The sequence below is a fragment of the Rhinopithecus roxellana genome, chromosome 2 (assembly GCF_007565055.1).
Source record: "Rhinopithecus roxellana isolate Shanxi Qingling chromosome 2, ASM756505v1, whole genome shotgun sequence".
In the NCBI taxonomy this organism is placed as follows: Eukaryota; Metazoa; Chordata; class Mammalia; order Primates; family Cercopithecidae; genus Rhinopithecus; species Rhinopithecus roxellana.
Genome location: NC_044550.1, coordinates 142,402,914 through 142,415,279, shown reverse-complemented (window position 1 = coordinate 142,415,279; position 12,366 = coordinate 142,402,914). Strand labels below are relative to the sequence as shown.

General features: G+C 37.9%; 1 protein-coding gene across 7 annotated transcripts in view; it reads right to left on the bottom strand.

The window, feature by feature from the left end:
- Positions 1 to 4,864: 4,864 nt before the first annotated feature.
- The window catches only part of KLHL5 (kelch like family member 5), a 77,674-nt gene continuing 70,172 nt past the window's right edge, over positions 4,865 to 12,366 (bottom strand). For all 7 annotated transcript variants that reach the window (XM_030921496.1, XM_030921476.1, XM_030921477.1 and 4 more), the window contains 2 exons: positions 11,509 to 11,680; positions 4,865 to 6,149 (listed from right to left, as the gene is read on the bottom strand). In XM_030921496.1, the coding sequence (XP_030777356.1) occupies positions 6,093 to 6,149; positions 11,509 to 11,680 (229 nt within the window). In that variant the 3' untranslated portion in view covers positions 4,865 to 6,092. The remainder of the gene's footprint in view (positions 6,150 to 11,508; positions 11,681 to 12,366) is intronic.

The following is a 12,366-nucleotide window of genomic DNA, read 5'->3' as shown; positions in this document are numbered from 1 at the left end:
TCTGTCACAGAGGCTGGAGTGCAGTGGTGCAATGTCAGCTCACTGCAACCTCCGTCTCCTGGGCTGAAATGATCCTCCCACTTCAGCCTCCCAAGTGGCTGGGACTATTCTGGGCTAATTTTAGTATTTTTAGTACAGACAGGGGTCTCAAGATGTTGCCCAGGCTGGTCTTGAACTCCTGAGCTCAAGCAATCCCCCCGCCTCAGCCTCCCAAAGTGCCGGGATTGCAGGTGTGAGTTCTTTATAGCAGTGTGAAAATGGACTAACAACAAGGTATTTATGGACCTTAAGGGTAATTTTGACCACATTCGTTACACAGGCCATGGTAAATGATTACATTTGTAGACATTTTGGTGCCTTGATGTTAGCAAGGGTTGCACAGTAACTTTTCACACACATTCATTCTGGAGATGTATAAAAAGTTCTAATTACTTATATTAAATACATTTTTGGTAAAGAAGCCTAGTACCAGATGCTGGCTTTAGATAATAGGGCAGTCTAATGACTTCTGACTTCCTCAGATAAAGAGTTTTGCCTCTGGATGGTCTGCTTGATGGCCACCAGGTGATTTTTGCTGTCCTCAAAACTATGTGAAAATACCTCGATTAAACATAATTGTTTATTATCCACAAAGAAATATGGTCAAATGGAACCAGCTTGAGCCTGGGCAAAGATCCAGGGCACTAGATTTGCTTCCCGAGCTTCCCTGGGTTTGCTCTCTAAATTGTACCTCGTTAGCCCAAATAATTACCCAGGACTGGGGGAAATGAGGGTGGCAGGGAAGTCTAGCGATGATGCCAATACCCACATCAGTCAATACGGCATTTCTTCAAGAGGCTTGCGAGTTGTTCAGCCCCAAGAGAAGATACAAAATAAACACGATACTCTCCTACACCTTAGGAAAGAGGACAGAGGCTGTGATGGGAGAGGTGGTGTGTTCTTACAAGTTCTTTAAGACTCAGAATGATGAAAATGCCGTAAGTAGCCTGTAATTTTTCATGGCATTTGATTTTGTTTTACTCCAGTTAAAAAATAAAAAAAATTACGTGAGAATTTATTATCTAGTCACAGTAAAATTAAATACCATTTTATTGAATATTTGTTTTTGAGTAAGACTTATTAACAATTCCAAATATTACAGAGTTCACGAAAAGATAACTATTTCAACTTTTAGAAAATATTTGTGGAATGCCTGCCATGTACCAGATGGGGGGGAGTTCCTGTTAACTCTCCCCTCATGGCTCTCAGTGTTTCTCACTCCCTTCTTAGGTTGAAATTAAGATTTAAGAGTCTTTCTGTCAGATTTTTAGAAATTAATTTATTTGCAAATTACATTGAAAAAATTCTCTTCCGGATGTATATAAATCCAGTGTTTTGATCCTAGTGAAGCGTACAGAATGCTATTATTATGACATTTAAGTATCATAACATAATGTAGCTAATAAAGCTTTTAAAACATTATGGTAAAGCGTATGTGAAATTTACCATTAGTGACATTGAGTACCTTCACTGTGTTGTGCAATCATCCCCAATAAGTAGTTCCAGAACGTTTTCATCACCCTAGAAGGAAACTCCTTTTTAGCAATCACTCCCCACTCCTCCTTTCTCTCAGCCTCTTACAACCATTTATCTGCTTTCTGTCTCCATGGATTTGCCTATTTTGGATATTTCATATAAATGCACTCACGTGATACATTGCCTTTTATGTCTGCCTTCTTTCACTTGGCAAAATGTGCTAAAACATCCATGTTTTAGCATGTATCAGCACCTCATTTCTCTTTATGGCTCAATATTCTATTGTGCCATGTGTAGATACCACTGTTTGTTTATTCATTCATCAGCTGATGGCCATTTGGGTTGTTTCCACTTTTTTGGCTACTGTGACTAGTACTGCGATGCATATTTGTGTGAAAGTTTTTGCTTGAACACCTGTTTCAGTTCTTTTCAGTATATGCCCAGGACTGGACTTGCTGGGTCATATGGTAATTCTTTAACTTATTGAGGAACTGCCAAACTGTTTTCCACAGTGGCTATACCATTTAACATTCCCACCAATAATGAATGAAGGTTTTCAATTTCTCCACATCCTCTCTAATCCTTATTTTCTCTATTATTTATTTTTTTCCTATAGGTTTAGATCCTAGGTCTATTTTCTTTAAAAATTATCGTCCTTCTAATAGGTGTGAAGTGGTATCTTCCTGTGGTGTTGATCTGCATAATGACTGATGACATTAAGCATCTTTCCATGTGCTTGTCGGCAATTTGTATATCTTCATTAGAGAAATGTCTATTTAAGTTCTTTGCCCATTTTAAAATTGGGTTGCCTTTTTGTTGAGCATAGGAGTTCCTTATATATTCTAGATACTAGTTTCTTAGCAGATATTTAAGATTTACAAAGATTTTTTTCCCATTCTGTGGGTTGTCTTTTCACTTTCGTCAGTGTCCCTTGATATATAGAAACTTTTAATTTTGACGAAGCCCAATTTGTTTTTTTTTTTTTTTTTTTTTTTGCTGTTGTTGCTTGTGCTTTTGGTGCCATATCTAAGAAATCATGGCCAAATCCAAGGTCATGAAGACTTATTCCTATATTTTCTTCTCAAAGTTTTATGGTTTTAGCTCTTACATTTAGGTCTTTGATCTATTTTGAATTTTTATATATGGTATGAAGTATAGGTACAACTTCATTCTTTTGCATGTGAATATTCACTTGTCTTAGCACTATTAGTTGAAGACACTGTTCTTTCTTCATTGAGTGGTCTTGGAACCCTTGTCAAAAAAATCAATTGACCATAGTGTATTGACATAATTTATTTCTGGATTTTCCATTCTACTCTATTGCTTTATATATTTTTATACCAGCACAAGACTGTTTTGATTGAAGTAGCTTTGCAGTAAATTTTGAAACTGGAAAATGCAAGTCCTTCACCTTTATTCTTGTTCAAGATTGTTTTGAACAAACTTGAGTACCTTCAGTAACTTGCAATCCCGTAAAAATTTTAGGGTCAGCTTTTCTGTTTCTGTAAAAGGGTCACTGGAATTTTAATAGGGATTGTATTAAATCTATAGACTAATTTTGGGAGTAATGCCATCTTAACAATGTTAAGTCTTCCAACCTGCCAGCACAGGATATCTTCCATTTATTTAGGTCTTCTTTAATTTCTTTCAGCAACGTTTTGTACTTTTCAATGTCCAAGGCTTGCACTTTCTTGGTCAAATTTATTTGCAAGTATTTTATTCTTTTTCATGTTATTATAAATGGTTTTAATTTTCTCTCAGGTTTTTCTTAGACTTTTGTGTGTTGATCTTGCAACCTGCAACATTGCTGAATTTTTAAAATCAGCTGGAATCATTGTGTGGATTCTTTAGGATTTTTAGTATATAGGACCATGTTTACTGCAAATGTAGTTTTACTTCTTCCTATTTGGGATTCATTTTATTTCTTTTTCTTGCCTAATTGCTCTGGCTAGACCTTCTAGTATAATGTTGAATAGCAGTGGGGAAACCAGGAATTTTCATGATATTAGGGGAACAATTTTCAATGTTTTGCTATTATGTTGTTAGCTGTGGGTTTTTAGGAATGTCTTTATCAGATTAAGAAAGTTCCCTTTTCTTCCTAGTTTGCAGTGTTTTTACCATGAAAGAGTGTTGGATTTTGTCAGATGCTTTTTCTTATCAATTGAGGTGATTATGCTGTTTTTTCCCTTCATTCTATTAATATGGTATATTACATCGATTGACGTTTGTGTGTAGAACCATGTTCCCTGCACTTCTTTGATAAATCTTGCTTGGTCATGCTGTATGATCATTTTAATAAGCTGCTAGATTTGGCCTGCTAGTATTTTGAAGTTTTTTTGCATCTATATTCATGAGGGATATTGGTCTGTAGTTTCCCTGTGAGGTCTTTGGCTTTGGTGTTGTTAAGGTAATGATGGCCTTGGAGAATGGGTCACAGGGTGCTCCTTTCTCTTCCATTGTTTGGGAGAGTTTGAGAAGGATTAGTGTTAATTCTTCTTCATATGTTTGGCATAGTTTGCCAGTAAACTCATTTAGTCCTGGACTTTCTTTGCTGGGAGATTTTTGAGTAGTGGTTCAATCTCTTTACTTGTTATAGGGCTGTTCGGACTTTTTATTTCCTTTTGAGCCTAGTTTGTCAATTGGTGTTTTTTTAAATCTAGGTCATCTAAATTGTTGGCAACAATGCTTGTTTTTATGAATAAATTTGTTTATAGTTAAGTTGTCTAAAATACCATGCAATTCATCTAATATGTATAAAACTTGAAATATTATTATATTGCATCTACTTTTCTAAAGCAAAACCTGTAAAATTCCATGAGATTTAAACAATTAAAATAAATAATTCCTCACATAAAATCTTTTTTTTTTTTTTTTTTTTTTTTTTTTAAGATGGAGTCTTGCTCTGTCACCCAGGCTGGATGGAGTGCAGTGGCGTGATCTCGGCTCATCGCAAGCTCCGCCTCCCGGGTTCATAATTTTTTTTTTTTTTTTTTTTTTTTTTTTTTTTTTAGTAGAGACAGAGTTTCACCGTGTTGGCCAGGACGGTCTCGATCTCCTGACTTCATGATCCACCTGCCTCGGCCTCCCAAAGTGCTAGGATTACAGGCATCAGCCACTGCGCCTGGCCAAAATCTTTTTCTACCTAGTGGTAGGAATAGTAAGAGTGAAGACTGCTGAGTGAGATGGTCTTTGTATGAATCCCTGCTCTGCCACTTCCTTGCGATATATAACCTTGGGGCTAACTTCTCTGTACCCCAATCTCCTTAGCTATAAAAAGGTAATAGAACTACCTCATAAGGTTGTTGTGAGGATTAAGTGCATTGATGCATACAAAAACTTTGATTCTTAGTTCACAATAAACAATATTAGCAAATATTTTCCATAAAGTGGTTACTAATTGGGGTTAAAATAAAAAGCATCTTAGACATCTCAATGACTTATATCTTGTAGGATTTATCACAAAATGCTACTGCCCAGTGCATTTTTGCAAACAATAACAATTCATTGAGAGTAATAACATTCACATATGTAATTAGAGTTTACAAATGTAAAAAACTTAGGGTAACAAACACTTTAAACTTAGTTTTTAGACATTCAATAAGCCCATTCCCCCATAAACTTTGATTACAAAGAAGCACAATGGGTTAATTGTGGCAAAACATAAGAAATAAGGCAGGGGAGGCAGATACAGACTTGAGAACATAAGGATATCCAAACAATTTTGTCAATATCAAGAGACAAAATCAAAGCATCTTTTATAATATAAAACAAATCCATATAATTAAATACTAATTAGGTGAAAGAACATTATAGGGTATATAACATTTATTTTCTCTACATAAATTTGCATATCTTCAATTTAATGCAAAACATCATGTTTCAACTTCAACTTAACATCATAACATGTAGTTCTTGGTGAGTCTAGATGTAATGGAATGAATATTTAAATAGACTTCAAAGATCCTATCAAGTTTTTATTTGGTTATTGTTGCTTTAAGTCCTTAATGCTTTTCTTTATTTATTGGACTAAGCCAATTTTAGAAACAAAATCCACAACCAACACACATATAATGCAGATGTTTCTGAAAAAACTAAATAGTGTTATCTTTAGTGTATCATTAAAACAGTGGTTGTGGTTAAACAAACAAGCAAACAAATTACTGCAACTCATGTATGATAAGCTTACAAAAAGTAGCATTTTAAAGTTTCATCTGGTGTGTCTGCACTGTAGGAAAATAAATCTGGATGTGAGTAAGATGTGCTTGACTGAATAAGTGAAACCCCCAGTTAGCACTGGGTTATGTTCCAGGGCAGTGCATTTGTCCTCACATATTACATCAGAAATGTGTGTTCACAATCCACCAGCTGCAGGTTTTAATTTACTAAGAAATGAAAGGAATTAATCCTGGTCCATCCACTGCTTCCTCCTTTGTTTTACTATCTTCACTTTGAGATCAGGCACTTTGTGCCCAGGATTGTGACAATGCACGTTTACTAAAAATGTATCCATTGATAGAATAATTATACTAAATTAATAAAGGAAGACGGTGTCTTCATGTAGAAAACGGAGCACTAAATTATAATTTTACAGTCACAACACAAGCTCCAGCTCTTCCTAGGCACAGTGGAGCAACCTGAAAAAGAAAAAGAGATATGTATTGGATTTGTAGGTTAAAATGTCGACACTACTATACCAGTTGGTGAAATATTGAAGCAGCCTGTTCTTGTTGGCAAAGCGTTGCTGCCCTGGCCCCTGCTGTATCAGTGCTGTTTCTGGCCTGGTCCTCTTCCCAAGAAGCACCCTCCATGGCAAAGTTTCACAGACTAAGTTGTTTTGGGTATATCATGATTGTGTAGCATTCACTCTTCTTTAAAGGTGATTTTTAAAAACAGCTCAAGAATTAATCTACATGAAACACTATTTTAGCCAAAATGATGCACAGTATGGATATGAAGAAATGCTGAACACTTACAGTAACACTCTGACCAATATGGAGGAAAGATGAAGTTTTATCTAGAGAGGTCCTCTAACAGCCATGCTGTCTCAGAGATAGCACACAAAATACTCTGAATGCCTGGGGATCTGCTTATTCTAGAATAACTCGTAACCTCACATTTTTTGACTACCTTCTATGTGCACGGCTGAAAAGTCTAAACCCATTCTACTACTTTTTAGCAGACTAAATAAATAATAAATGCTACCCATCCAACTCCCCTAGGAGTGGAAACAAACTCAGTGAATGAGCTGTATTACAGTGAGACAGAAGTCGGGGGAGGATTGCTAGGAAGAAATACAATCTAAACTTATGGATAAAGAACAATTCTTAAATCTTTCACCTCTTTTTTAAACAATAGGAACTCTAGACACTGGGTAATTTGTAGTGGAAATAAAAGTGTGGACAAAAATAGTTTTTGAAGAATTATTCTGAACGCAGTAAGAATCTATGCATTTGACCCAGGAGAGTTAAAATGTTAACATGGATTGGTGGGGTGAGTAATGCAAAGTACTAAGAAGGTTTGCTTTGTACTTATATATGTTAGGGTATATACTAAAGTATTTTTGTCAAATGCCAAAATGACTTCCTAATCAGTTTGACCCTGTAGACCAATGAGTAGATTTTAAGAACAGGTCAGATTTCAGTTATAAGAGAATTCTCAGCATTTCTCCATCTGAATCAGTTGTTTTGATCACTGTAAGTCTCTTGGAACAATCAAATAACCTATTTTAAAACCATATCTATTTATAGCATTATCAAACTGACCTCAAATCATTTTATATCAAAATGTCAGTTTATAATTAGTAGCTCTTCTCAAATCACCCAAGACATTTAGTCTCTACACTGTGAATAGTTGACACTGTCATGACAATCAGCTAGAAAGTGTAGCTTAGAGAATTTGTTAAATACAATGCAATCACCTCTTGCTTTGAGATAAGGCTGGTAGTGAGGGGGTAGTGGCTTAGGACTTTGTCATCTCATTTTAGTGCCTATACAAATGTCCATCTGAAAGGAAAACTTCAAATTTTTTTTGTTTATTTGGCTTGTTTTTGAGAAGGAGTCTTGCTCTCTCACCCAGGCTGGAGTGCAGTGGTGCCATCTCAGCTCACTGCAACCTCCACCTCCCGGGTTCAAGCAATTCTCGTGCCGCAGCCTCCTGAGTAGCTGGGACTACTGGCACATGCCACCATACCTGGCTAATTTTTTGTATTTTAGTAGAGACAGGGTTTTACCATGTTGCCCAGGCTGGTCTCAAACTCCTGAGCTCAGGCAAACCGTCCGCTTCGGCCTCCCGAAGTGCTGGGATTACAGGGGTGAGCCACCATGCCTGGCCCAGGAAAACTTACATTTTTCAGATACTATGAAAATGAGTTCACATTTTTAGGTGCTTTAACATAGTAATAGAGGTGGCTTGCAAGAAAAATAGCTATGTGGACACTGATGATAAATTTTGATATGGGGTTATTTAGCATAAAGTATTAATTATAAATAATAAGTCTCAAATAACTGGCTGATAGGGCTTAAATCATATATATAACTGGACTTAGGGCTTAAATACATGTCAGAAAAAGAGATTCTTATCTTTCTGAGCTCCTTGAGTGTCATTCACAACTGTTTTGCCATAGTGGGAAGCTGATACTAGGTAATCATCTCATTTCCAATGAAATCTTGTAGCTCTCAATCTTATCCCTTCCTCCCTCCATCAAGTGATCTCACTTAAGAAACAGGATAAAGCCCACACAATCTAAGTCCTTTTTTTCTATCTTTCTCTTCACACTACACTCAAATTCTCATCTTTTCCCAAGCCTTGGAGGGTAAGATCTTTCTTCTAGTCTGAGGGTGACCAGTCTGCTTTTTTTTTTTTTTTTGAGAGGGAGTTTTGCTCTCGTCGCCCAGGCTGGAGTGCAATGGCGTGATCTTAGCTTACTGCAACTTCCACCTCCCAGGTTCAAGCGATTCTCCTGCCTCGGCCTCCCAAGTAGCTGGGATTACAGGTGCACACCACCACACCCAGCTAATTTTTGTATTTTTAGTAGAGATGGGGTTTCACCATGTTGGCCAAGCTGGTCTTGAACTCCTGACCTCACGTGACCCACCCGCCTTGGCCTCCCAAAGTCCTGGGATTACACGCATGAGCCACTGCACCCGCCCCCCCAGTCTTTGCTCCTAGTTCTGTTTCCTGCCCTTTTCTCAGAAAGGTGCCCTTCAAGTTTTGCTCTTTCTTTCTTTCTTTCTTTCTAGTATCTGGAATCTTTCTCTATCCTCTTGTCATCTCTATTGTGGAAAAAAAAATCCTTGGCTCAAATTCTAACTCTACCATTTATTTGCTATGTGGCCTTGGGTTAGCTGTTTAACCTTTGTGTCAGATTCCTCATCCTGTACAGTGGGAAAATACCAGAACTCAACCTTATAGGGTTGTTGAAGATTAAATTCTTTACAGTGCTTAGAACAGAGCCTGGTCTGTAAGATGTGCTGAATAAATATTCACTTTCTATCATCATCATTTAAAAACTGCATGCCTCTCTAGCTCCTACACCCTATTCTTTTGTTTACTTGTTTTTTTTTTTTTTTTTTTTTTTTTTTTTTAGAGTCTTGCTCTGTCACCCAGGCTGGAGTGCAGTAGCACGATCTTGGCTCACTGCGACCTCCACCTCCTGAGGTCAAGTGATTCTTGTGCCTCAGCCTTGTGCCTCAGCTGGGACTACAGGAGCACTAATTTTTGTATTTTTAGTAGAGACGGGGTTTCACCATGTCGGCCAGGCTGGTCTTGAACTCCTGGCCTCAAAAGATCCGCCCACCTCGGCCTCCCAAGGTGTTGGGATTACAGGTGTGAGCCACTGTGTGCCTGGCCTCTTCTGTTTACTTTTGAAACTGTGTACTGGCTTCTGCTTCTATCAGATTCTCAGAGAGTCCCATAACTTTACAAATGACAAATCTTCATTCTTTCTTATACTGTTGAAACTCCTACTCCTCCCTTTAGATGCTCTATTCCATTGTCTTCTGAGAACTTCTCTCATCATTCCTTTCCTGTTTTCTTCAGAGACCACACCTCCCAATTCAACCCAGTGAGTGTGTGTATATAAAAGAAGATCAACAAGACTTGGCAATATCTCTTGAATGCTTGCAACTGAAGCAATCCTCTAAATATTTTTCCTTTTATCCCGCCCTCACTTCCCCTGCCCCTAATGCAACCTACGTGACCCCAACTGCATCATTCTCTTGGTTGAAAGTTTCTGCTGGCTTCTTGTTACCAAACTCTTTAGCTTGGCCTTCACACATCCCCATTCTTTAAAAAAATTATTATTAAATGATTATTTATTTTTAAGAGACAGAGTCTTGCTCTGTCGTCCAGGCTGGAGTGCAGTGTCATGATCATGGTTCACTTCAGCCTCAACTCCTGAGCTCCTGCGATCTTCCGCCTCAGCCTCCCAAGTAGATGGACTACAGGTGCGTGCCACCACACCTTGCTAATTTTTCAAAATTTTTTGGGCTGGGCATGGTGGCTCATGCCTGTAATCCCAGCACTTTGAGAGGCCGAGGCAGGTGGATCATGAGGTCAGGAGTTTGAGACCAGCCTGGCCAACATGACAAAACCCTGTCTCTACTAAAAATACAAAAATTAGCCACGTGTGGTGGCGGGCACCTATAATCCCAGCTACTCGGGAGGCTGAGGCAGGAGAATCACTTGAACACGGGAGGTGGAGGTTACAGTGAGCTGAGATCGTGCCATTGCACTCCAGCCTGGGCGACAAGAGCAAGACTCCATCTTGGTTTCTCCATCTCCAAGAAACCAAACAAAACAAGACAAAAAACCCACAAATTTTTGTAGAGATAGCATCTCACTTTGTCACCCATGCTGGTCTGGAATTCCTGGCCTCAAGTGATCCTCCCACCTTGGTCTCACAGATCTCCATTCTGACCCCAATCTTCCTCTCTAGTAAGCACTCCTCCTCCTCTCAAGTATAGATCCTTATAACCAGTCATACTTCAATATGTCTTACATAATTTTGCTTTGGTGACATTTCTTTCACATTTTCTCACAGTTTCTTCTTTCCAATCTTTTTGAATTGGATCAATTCACTAAGGCTTGGTTTAAATCACACTTTTTTCTCACTAAAGCTTTCCCCATAACCACTTTCTTTTTTCTCTTATCTCCTGTATCACTTGGCGCCTGTACCACGGGACACTAAATACCCACTGCCTTGTGTGGTGCATTCTCCCCTTGCACACGTAGATCTTACCTGCCCAAGACCTTAGGTTACATGACCGTGGGGCTTCTCAGAAGCTTTGTTTTCTTGGCAATACTTACCATTGCTCCTTGTATACAATAAAATCTTGGCTCAGCTAAACATTTATTGTCTTTTATGTACCAAGTACTGAATTGGGTGTCATAAGCACAAATTCCTGATTCTGTTCTTGGTGATGATGGAAGCAAAGATCTCAAAAGATCATTCTTAGAAGTGCTAGACCCTCCCAGAAATACACAAGGGTGAAATTCTTTCTGTTAGTAAGATTGCCAGATAAGGTTTCTTACTTAGTGTAATTTAGGGTTGCTATCTTCATTAGGTTATCAGGACTTTAATCTGCTCCCAAATATCAATGGGTTGAGTATTTAAAAATCACTGCTCATGCATGGGCAAGTTGTTCAAAGTTTTCTGACTACTATCCTTGTTTTTATTTTCCAGTCTCCCCTCCCATTGTTACAGCCTGCCTGTAGTCCTATCGGCTTTAATCAGGCTAGAACACCTCATCATGCAAGTGGTAGCAGATAATTAATAATTTCTCTGAGTATTAACTTACATCTCAAAGGTAATTCTGGATTTTAATTATGTGATAAAATTAAACATTGCCTTTTTTTCTCATCTTTAATCAAGAAGTGATTGTCATATTTATGCCATATATTTCAGTACTGGACAAGATTGAGGGGATCTGTTTTACCGTAAGAATTGTTTTAATAAAGAGAGTCAGTGTAATAATGAAACATGAAATGCCGTACCTGGGTCCACTCATTTGTCTGGGGATCATAAGCCTCCACGGTATTAAGGTATGCTTGTCCATCATACCCCCCAACAGCATATAACTTATCACCAAGTAAACAGACCCCCACTGCATCTCTGCTGATGCTCATGGATGCTACTGCAGTCCACATGTCTGTTTTGGGATCATATCTGAAAGAAAATTTTAGAACCGGAGCTGACATTATTCTTAAAATATTTATGTAAAAACAGTTTTGTTCTTCAAGTCTATCTTCTGACTTATTATCTACTATGTAAATCAAATACATTTGAACATATTTTTGAGAAAAATGCCTATATTTTTCTGAAAACTTTAACTTACAGTATTATATTAACAGATCCACTTAACAGATGTATAACACTTAAAAGGAGCTAGGGTCAGTACTGAAAACTGCTTTCAGACCTTAGATTACCTACGGAAAATTTGGGGAAATCAATGCATTAAGCTCTATGTAAGATGGCTCACAGCCTCAGTCATTGTAGCTGTCCAATTTTGGGCTTTCTTGTTCCTTTCATGAGGTATCTTAACTAGAATTGCCCACAGTTGTATAGCTAAGAGCAGATACATCATGCTAGGATGACTGATATTGCTCCTAAATCTGTTGTATCAATGAACAGCTTTCCACTGACTGTAGTAAAACAGCAAGTCCATAATTCATGGGGCAAAGTATATAAACACTTCCACATTCCTTTCCTGGATTACAACATGAAACGAGCATAGGTCTGAATTGTTTTCCCCCCAATATAAGTGAAATGCAATTGTAACTTTCCTGCTTTCTCAAACAACACCAATATAGAAAGCACTTGTTATGGTTTGAATGTGGTTCATTCCCCCCAAA